Source organism: Micropterus dolomieu, linkage group LG05 (assembly GCF_021292245.1).
Source record: "Micropterus dolomieu isolate WLL.071019.BEF.003 ecotype Adirondacks linkage group LG05, ASM2129224v1, whole genome shotgun sequence".
NCBI classification, from domain to species: Eukaryota; Metazoa; Chordata; class Actinopteri; order Centrarchiformes; family Centrarchidae; genus Micropterus; species Micropterus dolomieu.
The window spans coordinates 19,367,945-19,386,231 of record NC_060154.1 but is presented as its reverse complement, the minus strand read 5'-3'; the positions used below and the strand labels follow the sequence as shown (position 1 = coordinate 19,386,231).

The following is an 18,287-nucleotide window of genomic DNA, read 5'->3' as shown; positions in this document are numbered from 1 at the left end:
AGACGAGGAAGTTAGGAGGAGGGATCAGCTCAGTGGCGTGGTGTGGGTGGGTGTGTGTGTGCAAAACATTTCATACTGGATTCTCCGGACGCCTCCATCGCTGTGAAACTGGAGGATATCTCCAGTTGGTTTTGTACCCAAGGCAGTAATGCGCAGAAAAGGACGCAAGACTTCATCGCGTGTCTGCTCAGATACAAGTTTTTAAATCGCTGTCTTTTTAAGAAAGTCACACACCTATGCTGCTAATGTCAGCACAGGTATTCAAGAGGATCCCGGAAGAACTCGAAGTGCAGGTTACCGGGTTGTTTGCATAGCGAACTTTAATTCCAACGCGATTGTGCGCCGATGGACATGTTTACCTCATTCACAAAGTAACTATTCTCCCTTAAGTTGATAAAGTTTGTAAAGTAAATGAACGGAAAGAAGATGAAGGGGCTGAGGAAGAAGAAACTGTACGTGGCGATGGACGTGTTGTGCGTTTTAGTTGGTAAGTTACGTACACTATAGGCCTACAAAACTGTACGTAAGCATAATCTGCATTTTATCTAGGAATTGCACTTCGGTGCTGTCGGCAAGAAAATTATATGGTCTTTGTGGTGCTGTCAGCGGGTTTGTGCCAGTCGCTCGGTGTTTTAGTGTTTTGCACCCATGACAGCAACTCAGGAATTGATCTAAAAATTTTAATTCTGCAGTGTGTGTTTATTTACACATGGAAATAACAAGGAAACATGTTTTTAATCAGACGAGAGATCCCCAGGACAACACCGAAGCTAGTTTATCCCGGTGTCTCTTCAAAAGGCAAATGAAGCAGCTGGATTTCCATACCTGAGTCCAGTAAGTTACTGAAAGAGCAGCCTGTCAGCCGCCTGTTTATGCAGACCACAACTACAGTATTGTCCAGGCTGAAATGTGACATTAAATTGCACCACAGCGAAACAAAAAAAGGAAATATCATTCTCATTTTCCCCACAGGGCTGCTGTGTGCTCAAACCTACTTACCAAAAAAACATTGCAGGACTTTACAGAGCTTCAGGAAGCTCAATGTTTGTTTATGGAAATTTGATATGCCTGTGTGCCCTGCTTATTCCTCATTTTCTTCAATATTTTATCTGCCAGGAATCTTCTCAAGAAGGCCCCCACTTCCCACATACAGTGCATTTCTCAGTATGTTACTTCCACATTCCTCCACTGACCATTGTTTTGCATTTGATTCCAGTTAGGAATCATTTTTCATTTTCCAAGGAACAATATGGCTGTTTTTTCTTTTCCATTGCAGTTGTAACTAGATCCCATCATTATACTGTATAAGTTGTTGTCTCCGTCTGCCTCTGGGCAATGAACAAATAATGACATGTTGGAAAGTGAATCATCAGTGACACCTATTGTGGTTATAGTTGTCAACATTTATCTTTTGCCATTAAATTTTTATGAATGGAACTGAATATGACTATAACTCATCACCACCACCCTCAACGCTGTTTTCAGAGATAATATGGTGGGACGTTGGTTTTTGTATTAATGACATAAGCCCTTGACAGACGTGTGTTGTGTAATGGTCTGGTGTTTGGCGGCGTGTTCATCCCTTGTTGTGTGTCTGTACTGGTGACAGTGGTGAGGTTGGAGGGAGAGACAGGCAGGAGGCAGGGACGAGGAGGAGTGCATGTGCGGATCTGCTCTGTTGTGCTGTTTCAGCCACCACCACCAAAATCCCCCCCACCCACCCACCCTGGCTTTTCAGAGAGCTTAGGAGTATTTTTCCATCTGTGGGAACATCCACAGACTGCTGAACTTGATAAGCCTCACCGTTTCGCTGTCACAAGTCTGGGATTAAAGTCAGGGTCAGGATGGTCGGTCAGGTTTTGGTAGTTGCATCCCACCCTTTTGCCTCTCCCTTCCCTTTTGCCACCCACGTCACCCACCCAAATAATCGTCAAGTCAAACCCCAAGCTTATGTGAGGTCGCCCCAGCCATGTAATAAGTACATGGTAGAGCTTATAATTATGCTGCCCATTAGCTTATATGGGATGAGAGTTTTGAGTTGGGTTTTGTCTGCATTTTGGTACCATTTCCTCTTACTTATTGTAATGCAAAGAAATCCACATGTGAATCTTCCAACACTGGAAGTCATCCTATCTGATTAACAACTGCTATTATCTTCTTTGGCTTTTCTACTCACTACTCCTCAACAGAAGCCATTTCTTTATCCTTTAACCTCTCCGTATTTCGTAGGTGCGGTGCTGCCTGTGTAAGTTGTTTAGGAGTCAGAATTCGAGGCTTGCAGCACAGTTCACATTGCTGCGTGACCCGGTGCTGCTGTGGGTGATATGAATGGCAATGAGCTTTGAGTAATGTACTAGATACTCTAAGTAAGTAACGTGTCTAAATGGCCTAGAGACAAGGCTTTGGACATAAGGACACAGCTGTGTTAGAAAATGACAATGGGTTATAGTACTACATCCGTTTGTTTTGCGTATACGACTCCTGTGTATTTTAGCTCACATCTACCCGCATAGATTGTTTACAGATGTTTTTTTTCCCGTCCAGTTAACACAAAGAATAAGGCAGTTGAGTTTCTGATTCTCTTCCAAAGCTTGAACAAAGTTTAAAATTGTTCCCATTGTTTAATGTTGTGTCAGCGTCTTGTTATTGACTGATAAATTACCTGTTACAATAGAGTTTGCTCCCAAAGTCCCACCGCTGTAAAACTATCATGTATTTCCTTGCATTATATTCATCGTATTACTTATACAGTAAATATCCCCACGATCTGTTCTTTGACCTTGCTGGATGTCGGTTAGAGTTTGTTGGTGAAGCCGTGGTGCTGCAGCGTCTCCAGGGAGCTGGTCCTCTTATGCTGTCGTGTTGGGAAGACTGATTGTCCCGAGTTCTCACAGAAAGGCAGTGAAGACGCTTGATGGGAATTGTTTTCCTCAGGAGAGCTTTGTCATGGAAACTGAAGCCCTTTGAACAAACAAGAATGTCCCTCTGAGAAGCATGAGCCTAGTTTATTTTTTCTTATTATAATTGTTTTTTGTTATAGCATAAGGATTTTGGAGTCTTTTATTGGTCATATTCTAAAGTGGAGGAGGATCTTTTTTCATGATGGTTGTTTTTTAGAAATCATTGCCACATTCCCAGAAAGTCAACCCAGTACACAGATGACTTCAAGTGTAGTGTTCCACTGTCTTTTAAAAGCATGCTGGAGAAATACCTGCCAACATGTAAAGTTAGAGGGAAAACATATGCACAGAGAGGGAAGCATGAGTGCTTGCTATTTGATAGCGACCAGAGGTTTTAAAAAGGTGGTCCTAATATAGAGATCACAGCAGCTGAACATAAGTGATTATACCAAAGAATCACTATATATTTGGCAATGATGTTTAAAAATGTAGCACACGACACAGCTACACATTTAGTGAACTTTCAGAGAAGCTCAGTACTGTTCGTGATAGTTGTACACTTTAACTCCTGCAGACCTTTTTATGGTTTAGGTTTAAACCTGTGTGGCTTACTTCTTTGATCCCCTCCACACCCAGACTCTTTGATTGCCAGCCCAGATTTAGCTGCCCTCCCACCACTCGTACGACCTCGCCTGCCACCCTGTCTCCTTCTGCGCTGCTTGGAGCTAAGCATGCGTAAATGATGTACGGAGCGAAACAGCGGGATTAAAAATAAAGAATGGGCAGCAGCAGCAGCAGGATTTGGTGTGACTGGTGAAGTTGGGCGTTCCTCATGTGAATTGGAATTCCAGAGGCCAACGCCGGCAGAGGTTGTAGGCTCAGCACATACCTTCCACATTAGTCAGTCCAGCTTGGGGTGAGACAGTCAGAAAGAGGGAGAGCTTAGTTGTTACTGCAAACCATCTTTTAAAGGTCTTTAACATCACCTATGTTGATACACTAAAGAACTGTGGTGCTATAGGTTTATTGCTGTCATTTCAACAAAGTGTGTTTTGAAATGGAGGGAGGAAACAAAAGAGAGCAGGAAGGGGGGAAAAAATTGGAAACATTGACTGCAGCTAAAAGAAAAAAATGCGGGCCTCTGTCCTCATCCACAGTGGGAGGGGATGAGGGCTAGCGGCATAGTCAGATGGAGTAAATGACACAGGGATGAAAAATAAAGAAGCAAGTAATGGTGTTAATGCAAAGGGAAACAAGAGCTATTAACAGAAGGAAGAGATGGATTGGAAAGTGGGATAGAAATATAGAAAGAAGGAACTCACTGAGTGACCTTCAGGCTGAAAAGACATGAAATGAGAGTGGAAGAAATTGGATGAAGGAGCAAATGTTACAGCTGTGACCCTGAGGAAACATTTTAGACCAAACAGGGCAGCCCTGGGGCATGAGAACACCCCTCTCACAGCACACATACCGCACACAGGCTTTACACGCCTTGAAAATATGCATAATGAAAACCCCAACTATATGTTTTTCAACTTGAGGAGAATAATTGTCCATCCTCGTGGTTTTGCAGGTGAAGCAGGTTATGTGAGAGAAACCAGGGCAAGTAAGTGTGAGGTTCCTTTGGAACAACTTCCAGATGAGTCCAGGCACTGACCTAGCTTTAGTAGGACAGGCCCGTAGAAATGTGAGAGAGGGCAAAGGCATGAAAACTGAGGTAACAACAACTAGATCGAGAGAGGCAGAGAGAAGACACGACAAGCCTCGAATCTCAGCCCCAGAGTGCGATTGTGGTCCAAATGGTCCTGCGTAATTGCACATCTGCCAGCTAAATAAAGCAGCATCCCATTGAGGCCTCTATATTTACAACAGAAGGAGAAGTGTGTGGGAGGACGCTGCGATCAAGAGAATGACAGAAAGAAAGATGGAGCGGCGGGGAGAAGAATGAATGAATGAATGAATAAGACGGGGGGGGGAATGGAGGATGTGAATCAGCAGTGGTGGAAGGAATGAAGGAAAGGGTGCAAATCTCCTCCTACAGTGACATCTTTGTTTGTCTGTGGCATCACTTAGCACTATAATTTTCTATGATGCGCTTCTGACATTTCTATACTCTTCAGGCCCTCTTGACCCGTGGCCATTGTCAATTACTCAGCTCGTTGTCACACTAAGACCCATTTCATCAGGGAGAGACGCAGAGGTGCCACTGCGGATGAATGGTGATTTGAGGCCAGGTAAATGAGAAGCCTTAAACTTCCCAAAATGGAGCCAAAGCCCCTAAAATGTGCCTTGCTTAATCTGAGACAGGAGAGCTCGAGTCCTGCATCCTGCGACTTCAAACAGGCTCCCATTAGGGGCTCAGGCAGAAGATTTCTGACTGGCAGCTGAAGATTAGCTTCCTGGCTACATTCCAAACTGGCAGCGTTTTCCTCCCCTCGATCCTGGTGTCTAGAAAGAAGGTTCCCCTGTATCCTGAATAAGGGCCCCCCACCACACCCCACCTTCTGTCCATGTATATGTTCTCTTGGGTTTTCTGGACAGAAAAATGTGCCGTAGATGTCTGAGTTTAGCTCAAATCAGAGATGCTGGTTGGTCTCTAAGTGGAGGCAGTTCTGGAGCAGTGTCAATCTGGGTTGTGGGGTTGTCTCGTGGTAGGTATCCTGGAGACCTATCTGGTCTGCCGACCGGTCTATTTCTGTCTGTGAACTGTTTGTTTGTTTGTGTGTTTGTCTGCTTTTCAAGAGAGTGGCTGCTTCGTCTCTTGCAGATATTATCCACAGAGGAACTGCTCATGAGACACATTCAGGATGTACCATCTGTTCTGCCCATGACGACAGTCCAGACTCTCTGAGTGCTTTTATTTTCATCCAAACTTGTAATTTATGACCAAACAATTAAAGTCAGCTATCAGCTGAGTTAGTGCTTCATTTATGAATACAGAAATGAAAAAGTCATGCTTTTTTATTTTACAAGCCAGGGGAGGGTTATTTAAGGCCAGCTGCGCTGCCTACACTCTAAACAGGTACAAATGACACTCGAATGTAATGTTGTTGATGTACATGCAAATGCTTTTTAGCCTTGTAGGTGGAGAAGGTAGTATATTTCATTAGCTGCTGGTGCTTCTTTTTGAAGCTTTCCACTTAATTTCTTTCCCTCTCTGCTGTGATTAATGGCCCCGCTCTGGCAAGTGTTAAAAGCTTCATGAAACAGTTTGAAGTTACTATACCATGAGACTCCAATATAGAAACAATTATGTCCTTCTGCCATTTTAAAGGGACATTTACCATGCTTTATTAAGTAAATAAACATTCCCCTGACTTTGTCCTGGCCAATCTCACACAAAACTTAAAAACTTGCTGTAATATTATGTGTGTGTCAAGCAAGTCTTTCCTTTGCTTTTGTTCGCTGCTTCAGTTTGTTTGTAATGTTGCTAAATGCAAACATTCAACACTGCATAAAAATTTGTGTGTTGGCTGACGTAACATGTCCAGTGGAAACAGATTTCATGTCACTGTGTCTCCCCCCACTGTAATGAGAGCAAGCTATGGATTCAACCACCCAACCCATAACAATGACAGTGTTTGTTTTTATGTATGGTAAATTAATGTAAGCACCCTGACAATGTTATGCGTTTAAACAATGTTTTAAGGTATTTGACGTGCTGTGCAAATTTCAGTCCTGTCCATACTGGATATATAAGGAGTCCGGAAAGGTTTAAAATAACATTTTGAAGATAAAGAAACTGTGCTGAGGATTCAGAATATCCAAGCAATTCTTTGTTTTTTTGATATTGCAGAGAGATATTCAGTCCTTTATAGAATATATCAGAACCTTGCAGCAGTATTCACAATTATAACTCTTGTAATGACACTCTATCCAGAATGGCTCAGTTTGATTGAAGTCCAACCATTTGTCTGATGGTGGGATAGAAAACTAGCTGCCATTCTGCTCTGTTTCTTGCCAGCTGGAAGCAGGATGCAGGATACAGATGCAGAAGCTGCCACCCAAAAGCCACATCACTAAATCCATATTGGGGTGCTCCCGAGGCGCATGAGATAGGATGTTAGTTCAATACAAGAGACCCTATATTGTGCTCTTGTGACAAACAGGATTTTGGTAATGCTAAGAGGAAAATGTGCGAAATGACTTAATACGCCTAGTTTACCACGTCCTGATATTGCTGGTGGATGTGTAAACAGGGATCCAGTATGTGCCTGGTGTGTTGGTGCCAGTGGGAAGTTACTGTGCAGGGACAGGTGTCATCCAGCTGCTGCTGCTACTCACAAAGCAACAAGGGTGTAGACAAAAGGGGGGATAGATGCATTGGACAGGTGTCGGCTGCTGAATTAGTCTATAATCTGTATCCCTGTTTGTGTTTTTTCTTCCCTGTGTGTCTAAACACATCTCCTCCAAGGTCGGGTTACGAGGAGTACAATGTGCGACGATGTCTTTATCCTATCAAGCGCTACTGTTTACTCTTCTCTCAACACAAAGCTTCTATTTTGCTGTTGCCCTTCTTTACTGAGCCAATAAGACTCTTTGTCTATATAGTGTCTGTGAGGAACATGTGTGCAGTTGGCATGCCACTAAACAATGCCGGCACACATCTCAGGTCACCTTGGATACATGCAGTGTCAGACAAGAGTAAGGAACAACACTGCGTGTCATTGTATACTGTTGTTTATTGTGAATTAAAGTTTAGGGTTTTTTTTGTCAGTATACATTTACAGTAGGACTCCTGAGAGGGCTCAGGGTTGAGTTAAACCTGGTGTTTCAGAGTATAGACCTCAACTGAGTCCTGATCCTCCATCCAGTTGTATATTTTCCTTTAGTCTCAGTCTTCAGCATGTGCACTCCTGGTCTCTCATCAGTCAGACTCACTGGAAGTCCTCCTGGAATTATGTCAGCTGCAGACATTTTTTGAAAGAGTGGGAGGGGCGCGCTGCTCATTTACACAGGAATGTAATGCTATTGGTGAGAGCGCTTTTCAAGTGTGTGCAGTGTTTTTTTTTTTTTTTTTTTTACAGCTGTTTTTCTTGCATTTAGTATGTGGCTGTATGGCACTTCCATAGTCGCCCCAATACATTTTGTCTACCTATTATGGATAGTGGTAATGGATATCAAGGCGGAGATTACGTTCCTCAATAGGGCTGCAGCTCATGAATATTGTCATCTATGAAATTAATTGTTAAATGTGAAAAATAATGACAAATACCATCAGAAGCTACCGGAGCAAGTGTTCTGAAATTGCTTTCTTTCTGTGTGACACTCAAAAAACAGTCAATTTGCAGTGACATAAAATGGAAAAATTCAAGTAAACTTTGACAAAAATGATAAATTAGCCATTTCTGTCTATCAAGCAAGGTCTTTCTCCTATATACTGTAACTACTGAAGTCTTATTCCACCGGGAATAGTTTGAGTATGAAGTTATGGTAAGTTACAATGGTTAAAAGTTTCCACTGCTGAAAAAATCTAAAGGAACCTTTCAAACTACTTGCAGCATAGTCCACTTCTCTGCTGCTCAAAACAGTCACAGTTTGCCGAATCTGCATTAAACACTCCTTCATTCTCTGACAATTTAGAAGGAGTTTGGCTTCAAAGAGGGAAAACAGCATCTGCAAAATGTATTTATTAGGGTGCGTTTATCAATGCAACTCTGTAAATCACATGTCTTTCAAAAAAGGATTTACTCATTATACACACACTTGTGCATTTACAAAATGCAGCGACGTGAGTGTGTATGTTTGTAAGAGAGGAAGAGGGTGAGTGAGTAATTGTAGGAGGGATGTTTCTGAACATCTCAAGGACATCATTCGTGCAGGAGCCTTGAACAGCTATATTTGGTCTTGTGTTTGCACACAGCCACATCATTCAAAAGAGTCACAGTGATGTGTGTTGTGTCTGCAGTAATTTGTGTACAGTCTTGAGAGTGTTTATACACTCTTGTGTCCATTGGGTATATGTGTGTGATGTGTGATTTTTACATATGCCCACATGCCAGTGTATATGAATACTATTTTGCACTGTTTATTTTTGTAACTCCTTGCGTTTCTACCCTGACATTTAACTACTGTTTTTTTTCTCTCCCTGTGGGTTTTTTCATCATTGTGATTTTAGACCCCGAGGTCCAGAGGGAGAGAGAAAACAATTTAGCTAATCCTTAGAGAAACATTTTTACTTCCCAGCTTTGGAAATGATGTAATGTCTGAAAACCTGCAGAAAACGAGACAAATATTTTATCTCAAAATACATTTGCTCAAATATTGGTGTTCATTAACTTGAATCAACCTTGCCCTTGGTCTGTATGCCCAGGTATAATCTTGGCAGCGACCAAACATCATACATCACTGACAAAAACCAATGCATTCGTCTCATTTTGCCAAAGCATAATTTGTCCAAATATAGGAAATATTCTAACCCATTTCATCAGACTGATGTTCTTCTGGTTTGTTTTTCCCTTCAGCGGCACTGCCCTCCATCATTATGACCATTGTGTTCAAGCCATATCAAAGAGGGGTTTACTGTGACGACGAGAGCATCATGTACCCTTTGAAACAAGACACCATCACCCACGGCATGCTGGCAGCTGTCACCATCTCCTGCACCATTATCATTGTAAGTTTTAACCAGAGCATCAATCTCGCCTCTCTTCTCACAGGGACCTTTTATCACGGATCACAAAATCGTGCAAAGTTTACTGGACATAACTCATTTTATAACATCCTGTGCTGTTTGCTCCATTACTAAAGGGCCTTTAGGAAGTGGGCAATGTGTGGATGTAGGAGGAAAGGAGGAAAAGTAATTTCATTCTAATGATGCAAAAAAATGTTAAAATAAAAGTTGGAACAAAACCTCAAAACTCTTTTCAACCCTCAGATCTCCTCTGGAGAAGCTTATCTGGTCTACAGCAAGAGGATTTACTCTAATTCTGACTTCAACCAGTATGTAGCTGCACTCTACAAGGTAGTGGGCACCTTCTTGTTTGGAGCAGCTGTTAGCCAGTCACTAACCGACCTTGCCAAGTTCACCATAGGCCGCCCAAGACCTAACTTCATGGCTGTATGTGCCCCCACGGTCTGCACGGGATATGTTCAGGTGATCAACTGTACTGGGAAGCTTCAGGACGTCACAGAGTCCAGGTATGAGAGACGATCTCTACTGTCTCTACTATGATTGTGATTACAGATGAAAATGGAACTGACAATTAAGAAATACTAATTATCACATTTCTCTTATCCAGATTGTCCTTCTACTCTGGTCACTCCTCTTTTGGAATGTACTGCATGCTCTTCCTTGCGGTAAGTACAGCACATGAGCCTCAATCCATCACTAAATGTCTTAAAACACCAATGTAAACATGCATCTCTGTGTACAGTAAATATGGAAATATCTCCATGTGATCACAACGCAAATATCTCAGTGTGAATCAGAGATAACAGTCCCCAGATGGGCTCATTTGAGAACAGGCTCATGCATTTGGATCCGTACTCAAGGGCTAATTGTTGAGAAGGAGAAAGGCTCATAGAGGCATTTGTGCCTGTGGGCATAAAAAGACAAGGCAAGAGTTCAGAGGAAGAGTGTGTATACTGAGAGAAACGATCTGGAGGCCTCTGCTGCCTTTTTCCCAGCAATGATGAAGCCAGAGCATGTGATGTGTTCTGTCTTCCAGGCCTTTCCAGTTCATTACCCTTGGCCTCATCTCTTTGTGTTAAAAGCCAGGCACCAGTGCTAGACAGCAAGCATCAGGAGGCCAAGTAAAGCAACACTGTTCAGTTCAAAGACAATTTGAAAGAAAAGACAGAATATTCCTGTCAGTGGCGCAGTCCACGCTCTCTGTTTTGCCAAGCAAATACTGCAAACAAACAGAGCTAAGCTGTGATATCCAGCCTGTGTCCTGCAGTGTTCAGTGCAGAGTGTGGCTATGTGACAGGGAGACTGTGGTGTGATGCCAGTTTTTGCATTTTCAACAGCAGCTCAGCAGAAGCCCAGAGAAGTCTGTACTGCTGCCAGGTTCATAATTTTTTGGCATCTGTTGTTTTCCAGTTAAAAGGGGGTTTTTGGTCCATAGACATAAATTAGATTCATACTCAACACCTTTTCACAGTTAAATCCAGTTTGAGGCATATGAGCCACTGCTTTAGCTTTAGAGAGACTGCAGATTTTCACATTTTTAGGGCACAAGCACGAACCATGCGAGGTCCCTATTGAAACTGAAGAGATTATATTTTTAGGGCCCGAGCATGAACCGTGCGAGGCCCCTATTGAATTGTAAGGATTTTTTGTTTTTTGTTTTTTTTTTCTCCTCTGCAAAGTAAGCTCAATTTTGGGGGCCTAAACATACTCAAACTCACCAAATTTTGCACACATGTCAGAAGTGGTGAAAAATTTCGTATGTTATGGGTTTCGCGCATGGGCGTGGCAAAATGACTCTCTAGCGCCACCTAGAAAATTAGAAAAAATTTGCCCCTCGCACAAAAAAGCCTCAAGAACCCATATCCTAAACTCAACAGGAAGTCGGCCATTTTGAATTCCACTCCGTACTTTAACGAACTCCTCCTAGGGATTTAGTCGGACCGACTTCAGATTTGTGCTGTGCCTTCTAAAGGCATTGACAATGAAAAGTTGTGCTATCTGTGAGTTTTCATCAATGGGTGTGTCCTATATAAGTTATTATAACTTCAGTGTACATGCTCACATCTGCACCAAACTGTACATGTAGGATGAGAGTCTCGCCCTGAACACATGTACATGCTGACATTCACCCACAGTTATAGCGCCACCTGCTGGCAACAGGAATGTATGAAATTTCTGTGACACATGTATCATGTCCAGACGTACCAGAAAGCCTCTTGGAGCGATGCCCTAAACCCAACAGGAAGTCGGCCATTTTGAATTTTACGGCAATTTTTGGATGATTTACACAATCCGTACTTTAACGAACTCCTCCTAGGGATTTAGTCGGATCAACGTCAAATTTCTGCTGTACCTTCTAAAGGCATTGACAATGAAAAGTTGTGCTATCTGTGAGTTTTCGTCGATGGGCGTGTCCGTGGCGTCAAAGATCAACTCTTCGCCATGACACAGGAAGTTGTTGTAACTTCAGTGTACATGCTCACATCTGAACAAAACTTTACGTGCTTGATAACTGTCTCACCCCGAACACATCTACATGCCAATATACATTTATATTCATAGCGCCAAGTGCTATGTAGCACCACAAAGGGGACACAGGAAGTGACGTATAACACCTTCATGCAGCGTCCGACGTGCGTAGCAATTCACAGCCGCACCGGCAGAGCTCCACGATATGCAACGCGGCCGCCTCACACACCAACGCGCTACAAGTGCGAGGGCCCGCCCAACGCCGCTTGCAGCTTTAATTTTTATTTTGAAATTTGACTGCTGCATTACTTCACTGCCTCGTTAGCATATACATTTCATTTATATAACATTATGTAAATGACAAATATGGTGTGGCAACCCCTAAGGGGTCCAAAACCACTTATGACCTCTTTTTTCAGTGTTAATGGCAAGTTGACTGTAACAACAGAAAGGAATCCCTGCATAAACACACTGTCTCTCCTCCGGATCTCTCTCTTTTCTGTCTTTTCTCCCCCAAACCCCCCACGATCTACCACCCTCTGCTTCCACTCTGTTCCTCCACTCTGTTTCCCCTTCCAGCTTTACGTTCAGGCGAGACTGGCGGCTAAGTGGGCCAGACTTCTCCGACCCACCATCCAGTTCTTCCTGGTGGCCTTTGCGGTATATGTGGGTTACACCCGAGTCTCTGATTACAAGCACCACTGGAGCGACGTGCTGGTGGGGCTGCTGCAGGGAGCTCTTGTTGCTATGCTTAATGTGAGTCTCCAAGACAACTTCTTTCAAGGGAATCTTTGCAAAAACATAAGAATCCCTACATGATATTTCCAGAATAGAAGACAAAGTGATAACTTCTGGTATCAAGATGCTGATACAGTGATTGGAATCCATTTATTTGTCAATTTACAGAAAGTTTGATATTTTTCCCAAAAAATAAAAAGATGTCATCTTTAGGTCTTACTAATGTGGTTTCTGGCTTTAGGAAAAGCAAACATGGGTGGGACTGTCCAGATCATAAGAATGATTTTTAATGAAAGTCTTTCTGTAAGTGGTGCTCCCTTAAAAGTGGAACAGCCGCTGAAGAATCCATATTTCAGCTTTATTTCAGTCTGGCAGTAAAAATCCTTATAGACAGGAAGCATAAGGGGAGTGAAGTATGACAGCAGCAAAGTGTGACTTGATGCAAACGCACACACTCAAACAGGCAATAAGTTAATTCTCCTCACTTGATCCAGCTGGTCTTCTTTACTGTTTGGCCACTTTAGAGTGAACCTGTGTGTGTGTGTGTGTGTGTGTGTGTGTGAGATTAATTGGGAAGTGAGCCCACGCCTTTGGCCTTCACAGTGTTCTGCGCAATTACAGAACCTCTTGGGCATAGTGTTTTATGGCCTACAGGGGTTGTGCCTGCTCTCTGTGTGTTCCTCTCAGATGTGTGTAAGTGTGACTTTCACTTAACAGCTGTGCACAGACCTGTCCAGACATATGTATTCACAGTTTCCAACACAGCCCTTACCTGCTCTGTATCCCATACATGCTGATCTCTGTGGGAAAAGTACTCCCCAAGTGACCAAAGCTAACCTCCTACTTTTTCCTCCTCTTTTCTCCTCTGCAGGTGCACTTTGTGTCAGACTTCTTTAAGAAGCGTCCTCCGCCCTGCATTAGGCCAGACACAGCTGATAATGAAGAGCCAGAGAGGAAACCCAGCGTGCAGATTGCAGACTCCGAGCACAGCAACCATTACAACTATCACCACAATCCAGGTCCTGTGTTATAGGGGCTGATGCTGGGGAACAAAGGCTGCAGCCTGCAGACCCCAAACCTGTGTAATAGGGTCCAACTCTGGACCCTCAACCTTGTTTGTGCAGTCAACAGTGTTTAGTTCAGGTAATAACCTGCGTCATCTGCAGTCCTGCCTCTATAGGCTGCTCACTGCAGACTCCTGATGCTTTGTGAGAAGTCCTATGAGTGAGAGATGTTTAATTCTATATGGATTCTGCAACCAGACCTTTTTTTTATCTGTTTTAAAGGAGTTTGGCCAGGGATCTGGTCTGTAGTATGCAGCCTCAAAGCCCCCAGCTCCCTCCCTCTGTGTCAACCACTCACACCCCACCTACTCCCCAACCACTGGACTGACTGAGGGGGCTCCATGCCATTGCCAGGCATCTGAGCCCCCTCTCAAAGACACCATGATGACCTCCTTTTCTCCTGTAAGAGAGAGAGGAGCATATTGTTCATGCAAAGCTATGACATGGCTATAATACACTAAGTGCATGTGGCTAATGTGTTAGCAAACAAGTTGCACACAGCAGAAACAGAGGAACATGGGCATCCCAATGAGTGTCCTCTCCTGCCAACTGACAAATATATGTCTGACACCAACACACCTTTATGCCGCCACCTCCTGAGAAATACATGCTCTCTTTGGCTTCATACATGCTCCCCTTTCTACAAGCACAAAAACTGTTTTCAGGCTGTGTTTGTAAGAAACAGCTGCCCAGTTTTATATAAAGGGTCAGTGAGAGTGATTGGGTTTTAACAGAGATCTGGAACAAGAAGATATGAGTGTTGATTATCTGTGGGATTGGCAGTACTAGCAACACGTTTACTTACCAGGAGTTCTTTCATTTAATGGAGCTTTAAGAGTTTTGTGTTTTTAATTTCTGGATGTAGAGAACTAAATTTGTTGGCAGTGATGAAATAATTCTAAGAATGAGAGGAAGAAAGATGAGAATGTAGATGTTGTTAAAGGCACAGTTTGTTGATTTAGCTTCACTTTAGTGCACCTTAAACTGGCTACTCACCAGAAGAGTGTTGTAGATCAAAAACAAATTATTGAAATGGCAACCAGTTCACAGGAGATGAGCTAATTTACTCCTTGTATCGTGTCATCCTGTTGGCAAAAAAGGCTCACGTGTCAGCTGCAGCTCCAAAGCTTTTTTTAAAGGAGATGTATATTGACTTAACCAACATGGCAAACTAGAAGGAGCATTCAGAGGTAATCCTATGATCTGAAATCAGATGACGATGCATTTCTGCCAGCTCTGGAAACTGACTGACAAACAGGTCTGTGTATCTACTCTGACAAACAATATGTTTTTAAAAGTGACTATACAGGCTTGCCGGGCCGTTGTCTCACACTACTTTGATCATCTCCCACAAGTCATGTTTTATCACTGCCCAAGTGTATCCAGAGAAGTGTCTGACTTGTTGAATGATCTTGCCAGTGCCAACTAGTCTGAATTTGAATTAAGAAGAGGGCATAAACTAAGTCTTAAACTTTATGCTCAACAGTAGTGCAGTAGTAAAATGTATACATTTAATTGTGGAGTTTGTGCATGATTTATGTTTCCCCTGTGTGAAATGGACTGCAGATGTAGAAACCATTGATGCAGATAGCTTTTATTTCTGTTGGATTTTATGTGTCATACCACTACTTTACTGCCAATCGAATATTAAGAAGTTTGGTCTCTATCATGTCTTCTTTTTTTCTATTTTAATGTGTTTTTTATCTCTTAAATAATTATAATCAAAGAAGGATGAGACAACCATTTAAAAAATGGTGTTTAATTTATTTTAAATACAAGAATTTTTTTGTGCAATCACCCTTGCTTGCCACTATGAGCCATAAATACTGTATATACTAACGCTATGAGACATGTTTCATGTTGCGTGAAGGATGTATATAAATGCTTGTATGTTTTTATTTCACTTATTTTACATTTTAATTTCACCTGTACAGTGTGCTTTGGCTCCTGCCTTCTCAGACTGGTGACTGTTGGAGTTGCCACACAAATGGATCCAATTTCAGGTCCAAACAAATGCCAGATGCCTTGGCAGGGCTTTTAAAGGGCTGTTGTAATGATAAAGGGTTACATACCCAACTGTGTTTTTGAAGCTAGTTACACTGCTGCGTTCCGACATCAAAGATTCATCTCTGTTCTTTTTCCCCTTCCTGTGCTGATAGATGGGGTTAATTTGTGAATAAGGTCTCCTGTACAGTTCTTGTACAGAATGCAGACGCCTGGAGTACTGACAACAGATCAGACAGACCACAAAACCTGATGGGGGTGGGGGGTGGGGGGGGAGGCAGAAAGACAAAGAGAATCTCACCTTGTAGTGATTGTGAAGCCCCGGGGGTGAGCTGGGACTATAGAAAGGTAGGGTACTTTAGGGGGTGGGGTGTGGGGTATCCCATGGTGAACCTCGGTCCCTGGGGTCTTCTGCACATTTAAAACACAGATTTACAACAAGAAACAGCTGGAACTGGTTGCGGTGAAGTGCTGTGAGCCCCCTCCCCTGATCCCTACATCTAAATCATCTGTGTATTACTGCAGTCAAACTAATCACCCAAATGTGGATGAGGATGTAGAAACGTCATGGTGTTTGTTTCACCTCCAGCTTCATGGAAATGTGGCTCCATGCTTTATTGAATTAGTGCCTTTTAAAGTAGGCACTGGTTGGCCAATCTCCTGTTTATATGTCAAACGTATGATTCATGTTGTTTGCTTTTTGTATATAGATTATTAGATCAGTAGTCTCTAAACCAGATCATTTTAAATAAATATATAATCCACATTCAGTTATGTTGTTTTGTTTTAATTATATATTTCAAGTCACTGGTGGTGTGATGGAATTACACTGGGCTTTCTAAATTGTTGATGCAAGGATTTGAAGCATAACGTATTTCATGTCTGCAGTCCTTGATAGATGGTGACGGTGCACACGTGTCCTGCAGAAAGGAATCAGTGAAATCAAATATAGAGTACTTTATTGCAGCATCAAGATTTCAAGATGTTCTTTGCGAGTTCACTCTAATCTTGATTGCAAGCGGTTATTCGTTGGAATGATGCATGATAAAAATTCTTCAGCCCACAAGTCAGAAGGTCAACACACTTGAAGTGGGTGTTGTAAGAAGGCGTGGAGGGCAGCAGTGGTTTCATTCAGTGTTCCTTCTTTGATGTATTTCATAGTGAATCCACCAGGATCACGTAAAGCATCCACTCTCAGAACAGAACAGGTCATAGTGTTAATTAGTTATGCAAAAGGTTTTTGGTTGTGAGATCTCTATCTTTCAAAATTACTGCATCTACCCCGGTACAATGAATTTAGTTTGTGGTGCTAAAAGGTTAGAAAAGTAAAATTTTGAAAATTCCACAGTAAAATGTCTTTCCAGAATCTGGTCTGCATCACTGTGATTGATCCACAGAGCACATGTTTTTCTGTACTTTGGGTGAACGGACCCTTAAACATCATAAATTTGATCTATTATTCCTGCATGTAATATTTTACAATGTGAGGGAAAACCTTGAATTCACCAGCGTTTTCTTTATTCATGTGAAAAAGGAAGCCAATTTTGCTTCCGTTAGTTTGCCAGCCTCTCGATGCATGATGAGTTTACTGCACTCAGCCAACTTTCATCTATAATTTGCCTTGACACACTATACAGAGAGGAGAGTGGCTCCAACAAAAGGTTCCAACAAAATTTCAGAGACAGATTCACATGTGTAATGTTAAGAGCATATGGCTCAAGTGCTCATGCACTGCAATACCTAAAGATTTACAGTTTTACCTCCGGAGACATGCTATCAAGTGACTGATTCATGACTTTCTTGTGCATTAGAATTTTTTTTGCAACAAGGGTAATTAAAACCAAGTGCTGAGGATTTGGGAGGGGTTAATCAAGGCTTCCCACTGCCTTAGTGTGTCCAAGCTGGAGAATGGAACGCTCCACAAAAATAAACACATGTATTTAAAACGAAATAAACACTGGACTCATGGGAACATTTGTGGGAGTTTCGTTGGCAGCGGTATTGAAAACCACTGTCATCCTTCATTTAAAACAATATTACTCACTTGCATGTTGTGAAAGTTGTGTATACGTGGGGCTATTTTTTACTCTGGTGTCAAAGGAACTGGGAATGGAAAACATTAAGGTATTTTTATTTACATGACTATTTAGCCATTTAGCTGCTTCTTCAGGGTGATTTACAATATGTGAGTTCATAGGTTTGTCATTCATTTCTCCAGCGATGCACAATATACCCTTGCTGAATATATTACCCTCAAGCCCTAATAGTAAATGTACCTTGTTACATTAAGAGATATGATCTCTATGCTAACCAGGGCATTTCTGAGCTGGCTGAACAGCATATCCGCCTGTGGATGTAAATAGTAAACCATTATCTATATGAAGGGCATTACCTAACACATACATCCAAGGTGCGATCTGCCTGAGGGGTTAATGAAGCAGATGAAATAGATACTCTACCTGGAGTATCCATCTAGAT

At 42.3% G+C, this 18,287-nt stretch overlaps 1 protein-coding gene across 3 annotated transcripts; it reads left to right on the top strand.

Annotated features, from left to right (window-relative positions):
* Positions 1 to 56: 56 nt before the first annotated feature.
* plpp2b (phospholipid phosphatase 2b) lies at positions 57 to 16,579 on the top strand. 3 transcript variants are annotated; one of them, XM_046049389.1, is made up of 7 exons: positions 57 to 487; positions 743 to 834; positions 9,365 to 9,516; positions 9,778 to 10,040; positions 10,142 to 10,199; positions 12,583 to 12,759; positions 13,613 to 16,579. In XM_046049389.1, the coding sequence occupies exons 3-7, from the start codon at positions 9,385 to 9,387 to the stop codon at positions 13,772 to 13,774; spliced, it is 792 nt and encodes a 263-aa protein (XP_045905345.1). In that variant the 5' UTR covers positions 57 to 487; positions 743 to 834; positions 9,365 to 9,384; the 3' UTR covers positions 13,775 to 16,579. The 3 variants fall into 3 exon arrangements, 2 of the variants coding, with proteins under 2 accessions (XP_045905345.1, XP_045905344.1); XR_006825102.1 differs by lacking the exon at positions 743 to 834 and having other exon boundaries at positions 58 to 487; positions 13,613 to 13,884; positions 14,028 to 16,579; XM_046049388.1 differs by lacking the exon at positions 743 to 834 and having other exon boundaries at positions 58 to 487.
* The last annotated feature ends 1,708 nt before the right edge of the window (positions 16,580 to 18,287 follow it).